The sequence below is a fragment of the Oncorhynchus gorbuscha genome, linkage group LG03 (genome assembly GCF_021184085.1).
Source record: "Oncorhynchus gorbuscha isolate QuinsamMale2020 ecotype Even-year linkage group LG03, OgorEven_v1.0, whole genome shotgun sequence".
Classification (NCBI taxonomy): Eukaryota; Metazoa; Chordata; class Actinopteri; order Salmoniformes; family Salmonidae; genus Oncorhynchus; species Oncorhynchus gorbuscha.
In genome coordinates this window covers 95,438,741-95,453,307 of record NC_060175.1, presented here as the reverse complement: position 1 = coordinate 95,453,307, position 14,567 = coordinate 95,438,741, and the positions used below count along the sequence as shown (strand labels likewise).

Genomic DNA, 14,567 nt, shown 5'->3' with positions numbered 1-14,567 from the left:
TTTGAACTTGGACTGATTTTGATGCCAGTCCAATGAGAACACAAGCCTTTACATTTGAGCCATTTATCAGACACTCTTATCCAGAGCCACTTAGTTAGATAGGTGCAAACAATGGAGTAACACATCTTCAGAGTTGGTGTTATGGTCAGATATGACTGTTGTACTAAGTTCTGAAAATAAACTCTTAAGAACTATTCTTCAAGACATGATGGGTATTTTGGTCTCCTGTCACTATGCCTGTCTGTGTGACTGAGTAGAATCCAGTGGAGGCTGATGGACCCAGCTCTAGGAAGCAAGGCTGCCTAAACAAATGGGCAACTGCACTGAAAGGCCTGCAACAAAAATAATTAATTGCGGTGACCGTTGAACAGAGTTCAATATCCCTGACTGTGCCTCTAACCTGCGTTGGGTGTTTGTCTCCTCAGACCCTCTGATGGAGCCGTACCCGCACCAGTTTGCCACTGCTTTGTTCTCCTTCCTCTACCACCTGGCCAGCTACGACGCTGGGGGGGAGGCCCTGGTCTCCTGTGGGATGATGGAAGCCCTGCTCAAGGTAAAGAAACACACTTTCACCTCTGACCTGTCGTCTACTCACCCTTTTTTATTCTGCTAAGCCGGCCTGGTTTCACTATGTACGTATGCTGTGCAGGTGTCTGACAATTTGAATGATCTGTTGATCGCCCACAGAGTGTGTATGTCCAGTCCAGCATACTCACTCGCTCTGCATAAAGGCTGAACAGATCTAAATATATCCTTCCTGCTTATGGTCCCCATAGGTACGCCAATTAAGCCCCCTTCTGCTCTAAAAGGCTCCATGTACAGGAGCTTAATTGTTTTCTAAGACAAGAATAGGCTTGGTCTGGGGGTCTGATCCATAGTGTTTGTATGCGCACAGTCTCAGCTCCCTCTCCCCTCCCTTACTCCCTTCCTCTGTAGGTGATCAAGTTCCTGGGGGACGAGCAGGACCAGATCACGTTTGTCACGCGTGCAGTTCGAGTGGTGGACCTCATTACCAACCTGGACATGGCAGCCTTCCAGTCACATACCGGCCTTACCATCTTCATCAGCAGGCTGGAGGTAGGGTCCTTTACACACATACCCCTAACACACCTACCATTCTAGATACAGGGCAGGCTCCTCTGCCTATCTCTGTTGCCCCTGGCCAAAACGCTTTTATTAGTTTAAATTGACATGTTGGTGCCAGAGGGCTTGGAAATGGCTTTTGAGAGCCTTTGTGACCCACTTGGGAAATAATACATGTGTTGCATAAATAACCTGAGTGGGTGACGACGCACCTCACTGCCTGGGACCTGACGCAGCACTCTAGGGGCTCTGTACTCTGCTCAGTCTCTGCTGGAACACCCATGTGCCAAAGTCCTGAACTCTTTCCCTCTCTCTCGCTCCCTCATTGTTCTTTCTTTCCCTCCCTCCCTCCCCCTCTTTCACTCTCTGTCTCTCTGTGCAGCATGAGGTGGACCTGTCTAGAAAAGAGTGTCCTTTTGTCATCAAGCCAAAGATCCAGAGACTCAACTCTACCGTGGAATCTGAGGACATGGACACGGACGTGGATGGCCAGTCAGAAAGCTGTAGGCTCCTTTTTATTTTCTATTGTCCATCAGCGGTTCCATACATTGGGCTATAGGCCTACATTTAGTTGAAGAGACCATATGAATTGATCAACATGGTTATACGGTGTTAGTCTAAAATTGGTACCATGTTTTGGTCAGTCAATATCGATTCATTTGATTGACTTTTGTTGAGGGTTAAACGGTATGTGGAGGTACTGTCCAGTAATTGTTCTATAATAGTTAGCTAGCTATGTGTTGTTGTGTTACGGTCATTACCTGCAAACTAATCAATTCCCAAAACTAGAATGTAAGAAGTTAAATAGCCTTGCCTTTGTTATGGGTGATAATATAGATCCAGTGTTGGCTGTTGTGGTATGGCTGGGGTCTTATGGCGTTGTGGCTGGGTGTGGTGGTGTTATCCTTGAGATCTAAAAAGAACTGGAGACTGCGTCCAGGATGTCCGACTGTTGTTTTCAAGGTAATCTACTCAGGTTCGCGGAACGCTGATTCATGGACTATATCGTGCTTAAATCTGGTTTATATGGACCAACGTGACATGTGCACAAGGAGCAGCGATGACATCATCCAAAAACATGGCAGACACTGGATGAATATAAACTCAGCAAAAAAAGAAACGTCCCTTTTTCAGGACCCTGTCTTTCAAAGATAATTTGTAAAAATCCAAATAACTTCACAGATCTTCATTGTAAAGGGTTTAAACACGGTTTCCCATGCATGTTCAATGAACCATAAACAATTCATGCACTTGTGGAACGGTCGTTAAGACACTAACAGCTTACAGACAGTAGGCAATTAAGGTCACAGTTATGAAAACTTAGGACACTAAAGAGGCCTTTCTACTGACTCTGAAAAACACCAAAAGAAAGATGCCCAGGGTCCCTGCTCATCTGTGTGAACGTGCCTTAGGCATGCTGCAAGGACGCATGGGGACTGCAGATGTGGCCACGGCAATAAATTGTCATGTCTGTACTGTGAGACGCCTAAGACAGGGAGACAGGACGGACAGCTGATCGTCCTCGCTGTGGAAGGCCACAGGATCGGTACATCTGAACATCACACCTGAGGTACAGGATGGCGACAACAACTGCCCGAGTTAGACCAGGAATGCACAGTCCCTCCATCAGTGTGCAGACTCTCCGCAATAGACTGAGAGAGGCTGGACTGAGGGCTTGTAGGCCTGTTGTAAGGCAGGTCCTCACGAGACATCACCAGCAACAACGTTGCTCTTTGGCACAAACTCACTGTTGCTGGACCAGACAAGACAGGCAAAAAGTGCTCTTCACTTACTAGTCTCATCAGCGGTCATGGTCGGATTCACGTTTATCGTCGAAGGAATAAGCGTTACACAGAGGCCTGTACTCTGGAGCGGGATCGAGGTGGAGGGTCCGTCATGGTCTTGGGCGCTGTGTCACAACATCATCGGACTGAGCTTGTTGTCATTGCAGGCAATCTCGACGCTGTGCGTTACAGGGAAGGCATCCTCCTCCCTCATGTGGTACCCTTCCTGCAGGCTCATGACCCTCCATGACAATGCAACCAGCCATACAGCTTGTTCCGTGCATGATTTCCTGCAAGACAGGAATGTCAGTGTTCTGCCATGGCCAGCGAAGAGCCCGGATCTCAATCCCATTGAGCACGTCTGGGACCTGTTGGATCGGAGGGTGAGGTCTAGGGCTATTCCCCCCAGAAATGTCTGGGAACTTGCAGGTGCCTTTGTGGAAGAGTGGGGTAACATCTCACAGCAAGAACTAGCAAATCTGATGCAGTCCATGAGGAGGAGATGCACTGCAGTACTTAATGCACCTGGTGGCCACACCAGATATGTGACTAACACAAAAGTAACAGTCAGTGTCTGTGGAACTTGTTCAGTTTGTCTGTTGTTGAATGTTATGTTCATACAAATATTTACACGTGAAGTTGGCTTGATAATAATCGCAGTTGACAGTGAGGACGTTTCTTTTGTTGTTTATAATTTTTTTAGTGCTGAATAAGAAAAAAATTGGCTTCAGCGACAATTATTAGTCATTTAATAGATGTTTTGTGCACAAAGGTGATGCCTGTGTCTTTTTAGTAATTTTTATATCTGACTTATCTATGGAAATTGTCTTTCTGGGCCGGGCGGCAGTATAAATATAAGGATGTAGATTTGATCAGTCATGCTTATCGGTCTATAGGTTCATTTGCATAATTTTGTGGAATTATGGTCATGCATTTTATCACGCCCACTGCATACATGAATATCCTATCACCTATCGGACAGAGCCAGAGTAACTCCTCACTGGAGTGAAACGTGCTTTTGTAAGCCCAGTCATTGAGCAACCTATAACTATTCTAAATGCAATTGCCTTTGATGGCCATGATTGAAAAGGAAAAATATTTCTCAATCTCAACTCGTAATTAAAGTGCGCCTAGTCATGTTAGCAACCAATCCTAGTCATGTTAGCAACCAATCCAAGTCCACATCTGCTCACATTAGGTTTAGAAAAAATGTTTTTTCCCAGGGAATTACGTTGTTTGATTGACTTAGCTGCTTCATTACCGAAGTTACAGTCAAAATGCTATAGCCTATAGTTGAGCACGTAAGACGATTGGCTTGCTATCGTTACATGTTTTCAATAAGCTCTTGAAGAAAAATGCCCTGTCTTTCTATGCATAGTATCATAGAGGGAGAGGTGAACTAAGAGCTTTCACTCTCACCAAAATCTGTCCAAAACAAGCCCAGTGTGTTTCTGTCGCCTGCCTTCCAAAACAAGCCCAGTGTGTTTCTGTCGCCTGCCTTCCAAAACAAGCCCAGTGTGTGCCTTCCAAAACAAGCCCAGTGTGTTTCTGTCGCCTGCCTTCCAAAACAAGCCCAGTGTGTTTCTACATCGCCTGCCTTCCAAAACAAGCCCAGTGTGTTTCTACATCGCCTGCCTTCCAAAACAAGCCCAGTGTGTTTCTACATCGCCTGCCTTCCAAAACAAGCCCAGTGTGTTTCTGTCGCCTGCCTTCCAAAACAAGCCCAGTGTGTTTCTGTCGCCTGCCTTCCAAAACAAGCCCAGTGTGTTTCTACATCGCCTGCCTTCCAAAACAAGCCCAGTGTGTTTCTACATCGCCTGCCTTCCAAAACAAGCCCAGTGTGTTTCTACGTCGCCTGCCTTCCAAAACAAGCCCAGTGTGTTTCTACATCGCCTGCCTTCCAAAACAAGCCCAGTGTGTTTCTACATCGCCTGCCTTCCAAAACAAGCCCAGTGTGTGTGTTTTCCAAAACAAGCCCAGTGTGTTTGTCGCCTGCCTTCCAAAACAAGCCCAGTGTGTTTCTGTCGCCTGCCTTCCAAAACAAGCCCAGTGTGTTTGTCGCCTGCCTTCCAAAACAAGCCCAGTGTGTTTCTACATCGCCTGCCTTCCAAAACAAGCCCAGTGTGTTTCTACATTGCCTGCCTTCCAAAACAAGCCCAGTGTGTTTCTACATCGCCTGCCTTCCAAAACAAGCCCAGTGTGTTTCTACATGGCCTGCCTTCCAAAACAAGCCCAGCGTGTTTCTGTCGCCTGCCTAAGAATCTCATTATATACAGATCTCTGATAGTATTTTCTGTTGGTCACGTCATTTTACTGTTTATACATACAGTTTGTTAACCGGTTAATGAGGGTCAGTTGGTTGACAGCAAAATTGACTGTAATGTACATCCCTATGCAGTACAGAGGCAAAATTGTCAAAGCAGTTGAAACCATGCTTCTAGACTGGAACCCCGAACTCTCGGGTGTGGTGGTGTGGATGTTGGCTGTGTCTTGGTGACTGTTGGCTGTGTTGTGGTGTGGATGTTGGCTGTGTCTTGGTGGCTGAGGGGTGGTGGTGTGGCTGTTAGCTATGTTGTGGTTGCTAAAACTGTGTCCTCTTAAGTGTCAGAAGAGCGGATGGAGAGCAGCCCTGGTCCCTCAACGTCCTCTGGCTCCAGACCTGAGACAGACCACCGAGCGCAGAGCAGCACTGCCAGCACGCCCCGCACAGGTACACACTCACATAGCAACGCACATAAACAAACATTCTCAGCTTCGACTATCACACGCTCAGTCAAACACACACACACACAGGCGCTCACACTCCTATGTGTTCCATCTCCCATGTGTTCTCTCCCTCCAGGACTGCAGTGTATTCCCCAGAGAGCAGCTCTGCTGAAGTCAATGCTAAACTTCTTGAAGAAAGCCATCCAGGACCCTGCCTTCTCTGATGGCATCCGTCACGGTGAGTGAGCTTTGATAACCACACTCTAAAAAGCATGAACAATGGAGATACGCAAAACCTAAGCTATCTGAGGGGAACTGGTCTTATATGATCAGATGGGTTAAGGTTGTAATGCTTATAATAGGTACTGGGGCTTCAACAAAACATGATGGGACAATGTTGAATGAATTCCCCCTGGACGTAGCCCGACTAACCTCCTGGTCTCTGTATGGCCTCTCTTCTCCAGTCATGGACGGGTCTTTGCCTACCTCACTCAAGCACATCATCAGTAATGCAGAGTACTATGGACCTTCCCTTTTCCTACTGGGTGAGTACTCGAGTCACACAACATGCTTTAGAAGAATCTACCATGACATGCATTATAATGTGTAGTATGTTTACTAATATCACTTGATCATTGAGAAAGTTCTGTGAAGTGCATCAAAGCATACATTATGGCATGTTGATTTTAAACATATTTATCTCCTTTCCCCCCCTCTCCCTTCCACAGCGACGGAGGTGGTGACGGTGTTTGTGTTCCAGGAGCCATCTCTGCTCTCCTCCCTGCAGGATAATGGCTTGACTGACGTCATGCTGCATGCCCTGCTAATCAAAGACGTGAGTCCCACAGCACTCATCTCCTCTCGGCTCACCCTGCATTCAGACCACTCCATAGTCGTCGATGCAGGTTGGCTTTGATAAGTGCGGGTGTCTGAATGCGAGGTCACTCTCTCTTTCTTCTCAATCTTTTCTCTACCTCTTCAGTCGCTCAGCGGACCCCCTCTCATTTCTCTCACTGCTCACCCTCTCATCTCCCTCTTGTCCTCTCCTGCACATTTGACATGTTTAAATGTCCCGTTTTCTTTTTCAGCAGGGTCATTAACACTGGTGTAGCCAGTGGATATAGAGCCTACACTGCCTAGTCTTCATCTTGCCCTCCATCTCCTATGTCACACAGCATTGCATTAAAAAGTCATTCTCCCTCCTTGGTTTCACCGCTTCCTTTCCTCCCTCACTCTTTCCTTCTGTTTTCCCCCTGCTTCTGATTGCCTTTACGTTTTGATTCCCTATGCCCTACCCTCACCCTCTCTTCCCCCCCGCCCTCTCTTCCCCCCGCCCTCTCTTCCCCCGCCCTCTCTTCCCCCCGCCCTCTCTTCCCCCGCCCTCTCTTCCCCCGCCCTCTCTTCCCCCGCCCTCTCTTCCCCCCCGCCCTCTCTTCCCCCCGCCCTCTCTTCCCCCGCCCTCTCTTCCCCCCCCGCCCTCTCTTCCCCCGCCCTCTCTTCCCCCGCCCTCTCTTCCCCCGCCCTCTCTTCCCCCCGCCCTCTCTTCCCCCCCGCCCTCTCTTCCCCCGCCCTCTCTTCCCCCCGCCCTCTCTTCCCCCGCCCTCCTTCCCCCGCCCCTCCCCCCCCGCCCTCCTTCCCCCCGCCCTCTCTTCCCCCGCCCTCTCTTCCCCCACCCTCCTTACCCTCTCCCCCGTACCCTCTCCCTCCGTCCCCCCCGCCCTCTCTTCCCCCGCCCTCTCTTCCCCCGCCCTCTCTTCCCCCGCCCCCTTCCCCCCCCTCTCGCCCCCGCCCTCTCTTCCCCCCCGCCCTCCGTACCCTCGCCCTCTCTTCCCCCCGCCCTCTTCCCTCGCCCTCTCTTCCCCCGCCCTCCGTGCCCTCTCTTCCCCCGCCCTCCCCTCTCTTCCCCCGCCCTCCGTGCCCTCTCTTCCCCCGCCCTCCGTGCCCTCTCTTCCCCCGCCCCCCTCGCCCTCTCTTTCCCCCCGCCCTCCTTCCCCCGCCCTCTCTTCCCCCGCCCTCCGTACCCTCTCTTCCCCCGCCCTCTCTTCCCCCGCCCTCCGTACCCCCTCTCTTCCCCCGCCCTCCGTGCCCTCTCCCTTCCCCCCGCCCTCCGTCTCCCTCTCTTCCCCCCACCCTCCGTGCCCTCTCTTCCCCCGCCCTCTCTTTCCCCCGCCCTCTCTTTCCCCCCGCCCCTCTTTCCCCCGTGCCCTCTCTTCCCCCCGCCCTCTCTTCCCCCCCCCTCTCTTCCCCCGCCCTCTCTTCCCCCGCCCTCTCTTCCCCCCCGCCCTCTCTTCCCCCCCGCCCTCTCTTCCCCCCGCCCTCCTTTCCTCCCTCCCCAGTCCCCTTCCTCCCAGTTGTTCCCTACCCTCGCCACTCTGTCTCTCACTCGCTCTCTCTCTTCCTCCCCTTTTTCTCTCTTTCTCCCTTTTCTCTCTCTCACAGTCTCTCTCTCTGCAGGTCCCGGCTACCCGGGAGGTGCTTGGTTCCCTCCCTAACGTGTTCAGTGCCTTGTGCCTGAATGCGCGAGGCCTGCACTCCTTCGTCCAATGCCAGCCCTTTGAACGCCTTTTCAAGGTGCTGTTGTCACCTGACTACTTGCCTGCCATGAGACGACGCCGCAGCTCTGACCCTCTGGGTGAGTTGGGCGCGTGTGTGTGTGTGTGTGTGTTATTGCAATCTAGTATGGCGAGAGAGACCTTTGAGAGAGGTGTGTTAACTTAAAGGAAGCTAGTACACTGCACATTTTAGTGGCTTTTTATTGTCCCCAGACACAATTCACTCTGTTGAAAAATATGTGTTTGTTATAGGAAATTAATGGTAGAAGTTAATGGTTACATGTATGAGGAATGTATATTGTAATGGAGGTTGGATAAGAGCCAGGGGCTTGTAGAGTTACTAATTAGGGGGAAAAGACAATCACATAGTTGTGGCCACAGGTAAGTGTGGATTAGTGAGGAATGGGGACTGTGATAAGTCACGAAGGGAGAAGGAACAGTTTATTACCCACATCACTTAACTTCCTGCCTAGCTACAAAGATGTAGTATTTAGATGTAAGGGAGATTGCCTAAAGGGGGGTTTAAATACAGGTGCTGGGAGAAACATGTCTGTCTTTTCAGCTGTTTGACTCAGTGGGTGAATTAACTTGGTTTGAGCTTTAGCTAGTTGTGCGTTAGTTTTTACTCTGTTTATTTAGAACCTAAAAATACTGAACAAAAATATAAATTAAACAGTTTCAAAGATTTTGCTCCGTTACAGTTCAAATAAGGAAATCGGTCAATTGAAATAAATGCATTAAGCCTTAATCTATGCATTTCACATGACTGAGAATACTGATATATGCATCTGTTGGTCAAATATACTACAAACAAAAATGCGCCTCGGGATCTTGTAACGGTATCTCTATGCATTCAAATTGTCATTGGTAAATTTAAAGTGTGTTCGTTGTCCATATCTTATGCCTGCCCATACCATAACCCCACGGCCACCATGTGGTACTTGTTGACATCAAAATAATGCTCGCCATACACATGGTCTGTGGTTGTGAGGCCGGTTGTACGTACTGCCAAATTCTCAAAAACTACGCAGGTGGCTTATGGTAGAGAAATGAACATTCAATTCTCTGTCAATGGCTCTGGTGGACACTCCTGCAGTCATCAAGCCAATTGCACACTTCCTCCAAACTTGAGACATCTGTGACATTGTGTTGTGTGACAACTGCACGTTTTAGTGGCTTCTTATTGTCCCCACCACAAGGTGCACCTGTGTAATGATCATGCTGTCTAATCAGCTTCTTGATATTCCACACCGGTCAGATGGATGGATTATCTTGGCAAAGGAGAAATAATCACTAACAGGGATGTAAACAAATTTGTGCACAACATTTGAGAGAAACAAGCTTTTTATGAGCATGGAACATGTCTGGGATCTTTTATTTCAATCCATGAAACATGGGACCATCACTTTTTAAAATATTTTTGTTCAATGTAGTATGGTGACACTGTTGATGCAGATGTCTGTACGTAACCATGCTGTGTTGTGTGTGTGTGTGTGTACAGGAGATACAGCGTCCAACCTGGGCAGTGCTGTGGATGAACTGATGAGACACCAACCCACTCTGAAGACTGACGCCACTACTGCCATCATCAAGGTGGGTTTACAATGACATGTACAGAAGGCCTGGAAAAACTGCAATGATCAGCACCATTGAGCAGGTATGGGAGTGAGTACTCCAGTACAGGTTGGTATTTGATTACTAATAATCAAATACAAGTATAACTATTTTAGCAGGTTAAATGTATAAGCACAGGCACAATTTCCAACTGTAAGATGTTTATTGTTTTGGAGTATATGTCAAATGCAGTGACGATGTTAAAGTTGTGTATCAGAACCATCAGTCATTAGAACAACCTTTTAGCATACTGCCATCTCTTTTGGCCTTCAAACCCGTTTCACGGTAACATGTGAGTACTCAATTACTCAAAATGATTTTAGTGAGTGCACAGACACTCATTCAAATGCCCATCCCTACCCATTGTTCATGTCTGGACTTGTAGTTTTAACTCCATGTGACTTGACCAGGAAAAACTGAGGTCTTGTTGTAGCTTTTAACTAGGGCACAGAGTTCAACTGGTTCAGGTCATGTGTTAGGACCCTAATAATATAGATTAACCTTGTAAACTGCATAGTGAATTAGCACAACATGATTGTTTCTTTAAGCTGGGCCATGTGATCTGAACAGGAACAACTTAATGTTTATCCTTGGAGTTTTTATGTTATGGTAAATTAACACACACTTGTCTTCTCTTCAAAACAAATTCCCTTGCCTTGTTTTCACCAGCACTCGAACTTATCTTATCTTGCCAGCACCAACTTTGCTGATAGCTACTTTATTGAGGAAAAATGTACTTACTGTAATATGTGGTTGTCCCACCTAGCTATCGTAAGATGGATGCGCTAACTGTAAGTCGCTCTGTATAAGGGCGTCTGCTGAATGACTAAAATGTCAACTGTCCTCTCCCAGTTACTGGAGGAGATCTGTAACCTGGGCCGAGCCCCAGAGTACATCTGTCAGAAGCCCTCTATCCAGAAGACTGATGGCACCGTCACCGCGCCCCCCGCCCGCTCCTCCCACGCTGCCGAAGAGGCTTCCAGCGAAGATGAGGAGGAAGAGGAGGCGCTCCATACCTTCACCCAGCAGCAGGGGGAACCAGAGAACAACAGACAGTCAGTGCCAGTTGAACTGTATGACATTCCAAATCAGCGATGTGATTCTTCCTGATCAATTCAGGATTTATTGCCCCTGATATAATTTTTTCTCTCTCTATATTTATAAATAATTTATGTATTTATATTTTGTTACATGTTTGATAGGGAGTTTGGATAATAGTGTTTTTGTCATTTTTCCTATAGGGTTGTTGGCACTGAAGAGAGGATACCGATTCCTCTGATGGATTACATTCTGAATGTGGTACGTGTGTTGATGCACGTTCTCTGGTTATTCTATGTGATCATACCTGCAATAAGGCACACTTAAATCAAGTCCCTTTACTCACCAAAAATTGTCAATGAAGTGATGACATGCAAGATCACGTAACATTTCTCTTGTGTTCAAAATTAAACAGAACATTTGTACAAAATAATGACTTCTGGGAGCGTATAACGGTGTGCAAGACTGTTCTACTACTATCGTCTAATCACTTTTTGGGACGTGCTTAGTCAGTCACTAGACGGCTACCACCCTGTTAGTGAACTCTGCACCTTAGAAGCTGCTGCCCTATGTACATAGACATGGAATCACTGGTCACTTCAACCTTCTCACACGTGAGTTCCAAATATCTGTCGCCCCAGCATGAGTCGTTTTATGATGTTAGAATGCACTCACTGTTCCAAAATGTGATTATTACACAATGGGACAGTTAGACGCTCTGCCTGCCAGACATCTTTTGACTACGTTTCAACTTGTCAATTTCAAGTGATTTTCTAACAGTTTGAATTGGTGTGTGTTCCGCCGCCTCATTAATTCACATAGAAGTAGCCCATTTCAGCGTTGCAAACAATTTGTTTGAGACTTTATTGAGCAGGATAAACTTCGGTCTTTGAGGAGAGCCTACCACACTTCACTTATGTTTGTGCAGATCAAGTATGCGTCTGTTTGTGCAGATCAAGTATGCGTCTGTTTGTGCAGATCAAGTATGCGTCTGTTTGTGCAGATCAAGTATGCGTCTGTTTGTGCAGATCAAGTATGCGTCTGTTTGTGCAGATCAAGTATGCGTCTGTTTGTGCAGATCAAGTATGTGTCTGTTTGTGCAGATCAAGTATGCGTCTGTTTGTGCAGATCAAGTAAGCATATGTTTGTGCAGATCAAGTATGCGTCTGTTTGTGCAGATCAAGTATGTGTCTGTTTGTGCAGATCAAGTATGCGCCTGTTTGTGCAGATCGAGTATGCGTCTGTTTGTGCAGATCGAGTATGCGTCTGTTTGTGCAGATCAAGTAAGCATATGTTTGTGCAGATCGAGTATGCGTCTGTTTGTGCAGATCAAGTAAGCATATGTTTGTGCAGATCAAGTATGTGTCTGTTTGTGCAGATCAAGTATGCGTCTGTTTGTGCAGATCAAGTAAGCGTCTGTTTGTGCAGATCGAGTATGCGTCTGTTTGTGCAGATCGAGTATGCGTCTGTTTGTGCAGATCGAGTATGCGTCTGTTTGTGCAGATCGAGTATGCGTCTGTTTGTGCAGATCGAGTGCAGATCGAGCGTCTGTTTGTGCAGCAGATCTGTTTGTGCAGATCGAGTATGCGTCTGTTTGTGCAGATCGAGTATGCGTCTGTTTGTGCAGATCGAGTATGCGTCTGTTTGTGCAGATCGAGTATGCGTCTGTTTGTGCAGATCGAGTATGCGTCTGTTTGTGCAGATCGAGTATGCGTCTGTTTGTGCAGATCGAGTATGCGTCTGTTTGTGCAGATCGAGTATGCGTCTGTTTGTGCAGATCGAGTATGCGTCTGTTTGTGCAGATCGAGTATGCGTCTGTTTGTGCAGATCGAGTATGCGTCTGTTTGTGCAGATCGAGTATGCGTATCTTTGTGCAGTCTTCCAAGAATTGGAACATTTTCTTGCTGGCGCTCGCTTTGCCTTGTTGTTTTCCTTACACACATATCAAAGTTATTAATTGTATTACTTTGATAGGAAGTTCTTTATTTTCTCTATCGTGTTTCTACTGTAGGCGCGTATGGAGCATAATGAATTTACAGTTTCAACATGTTTTCAAGTACATGTGACAAATAATGTATTCTGATAAATGCATCTATTGTAATGGGCACCTATGATGCGTGTAAAATAATTTTTTGAAGGTTGTACTGATGATAATGAGCTAAACTATTTGCCAGCTATGTATGGCGCCATATTTGTTGAAATTATACAATGCATTCTGGGTGTCACGTAATCTGTCAGACCGAAGATGTTATAATGAGGTGAGGGAATGGTTCACTCTTCTTTTGGGTGAACTTGCGGAAGTGAATGAAGGGAAGTGGATGATTGTAGAAGACACACCCCTTCAACATGCATACTATAAACAGACAAAACTCATCTGGTCTCTTATCTTTGGTTGATGCAAAAAAAAAAGAAACATTCCGGCGCTCACAAACTACCCATCGTCGGATTACTTTCGATTTCCAGGAAGTGTTTTACTCAATTATTTCAATCAATGGTGAGCTCACCTGTGATGTGATTAATTCTAAATAGTAATTGCTATTAGCTAATTCATATTGTAGTTTCTGTCAGCCGGGAGTCATATTTGAGTTATACAAAATATGTCAATCTTTCCTCAGTTAGCGCGAGGACAAATGTAGCCTATATTTTCCGGTTTGGATGATTGTGTTACGCTGTAGCTACTTTGGTTTCCTTTTGGATTCAACGTTCAGACATCTACAGATCACATTCTGGACGTGACTTTTTAAGGACTGTGTTTGTGCAAAATGTTTCTGTGGAAAAAAAGTGTTGCGTCAATCGAAAATGGACGTTGTAAGTAAGCGTTCTCATCAACTGTTCTAATCACACCCGTTTGATTGTATGCTACAGTGACTATACAACGATCACACCCGTTTGATTGTATGCTACAGTGACTATACAACGATCACACCCGTTTGATTGTATGCTACAGTAACTATACAACGATCACACCCGTTTGATTGTATGCTACAGTGACTATACAACGATCACACCCGTTTGTTGGTACGTGTGAAAAGGTTAATGTTTACAAACGGTTTTACTCATTTCATATGTGCATCTACTGTATTCTAGTCAATGCCACTCCAACATCGCTCATCCTAATATTTCTTAATGACATTATTTTACTTTTAGATGTGTTTGTCTTGTTAGTCATTACTGCACTTTTGGAGCTAGGAACACAAGCATTTAGCTACACCTGCAATAACATCTGCTAAATATGTGTGTTTGACCAATAAAATTATATTTGATTCCTTACCCCTTAACATTCCCCTTTTTGTGTTCCTTCCCAGATGAAGTTTGTGGAGTCGATCCTTAGTAACAACACGACAGACGACCACTGTCAGGAGTTTGTCAACCAGAAGGGTCTCCTGCCCCTGGTCTCCATCCTGGGTCTACCCAACCTGCCCATCGACTTCCCCACATCAGCTGCCTGCCAGGCTGTAGCCGGGGTCTGCAAGTCCATACTGGTGAGACCTGACACTGGAGATATGGGAGGTGTGTGGTTATGATGGGAGGCTGTAGCCGGGGTCTGCAACTCCATACTGGTGAGACCTGACACTGGGGATATGGGAGGTGTGTGGTTATGATGGGAGGCTGTAGCTGGGCTCAGCAACTCTATACTGGTGAGACCTGACACTGGGGATATGGGAGGTGTGTGGTTATGATTGGAGGCTGTAGCTGGGCTCAGCAACTCTATACTGGTGAGACTAAGAGATGTGGGGATATGATTTCAGTGAATTTATTAGTAATTGAGCTCAAGCAGAGCTGGAAAATG

At 46.7% G+C, this 14,567-nt stretch overlaps 1 protein-coding gene across 15 annotated transcripts in view; it reads left to right on the top strand.

Moving 5' to 3' along the window:
* The window catches only part of LOC124032295 (E3 ubiquitin-protein ligase HUWE1-like), a 73,243-nt gene that overhangs the window by 11,621 nt on the left and 47,055 nt on the right, over positions 1-14,567 (top strand). For 12 of the 15 annotated variants that reach the window (XM_046344572.1, XM_046344576.1, XM_046344582.1 and 9 more), the window contains 12 exons: positions 426-553; positions 937-1,077; positions 1,466-1,586; positions 5,470-5,577; positions 5,710-5,811; positions 6,038-6,118; positions 6,302-6,408; positions 8,013-8,205; positions 9,627-9,718; positions 10,592-10,812; positions 10,981-11,038; positions 14,083-14,259. In XM_046344572.1, coding sequence (XP_046200528.1) covers positions 426-553; positions 937-1,077; positions 1,466-1,586; positions 5,470-5,577; positions 5,710-5,811; positions 6,038-6,118; positions 6,302-6,408; positions 8,013-8,205; positions 9,627-9,718; positions 10,592-10,812; positions 10,981-11,038; positions 14,083-14,259 — 1,529 coding nt within the window. The remainder of the gene's footprint in view (positions 1-425; positions 554-936; positions 1,078-1,465; positions 1,587-5,469; positions 5,578-5,709; positions 5,812-6,037; positions 6,119-6,301; positions 6,409-8,012; positions 8,206-9,626; positions 9,719-10,591; positions 10,813-10,980; positions 11,039-14,082; positions 14,260-14,567) is intronic. The other 3 variants (XM_046344577.1, XM_046344578.1, XM_046344584.1) reach the window with 3 other exon arrangements.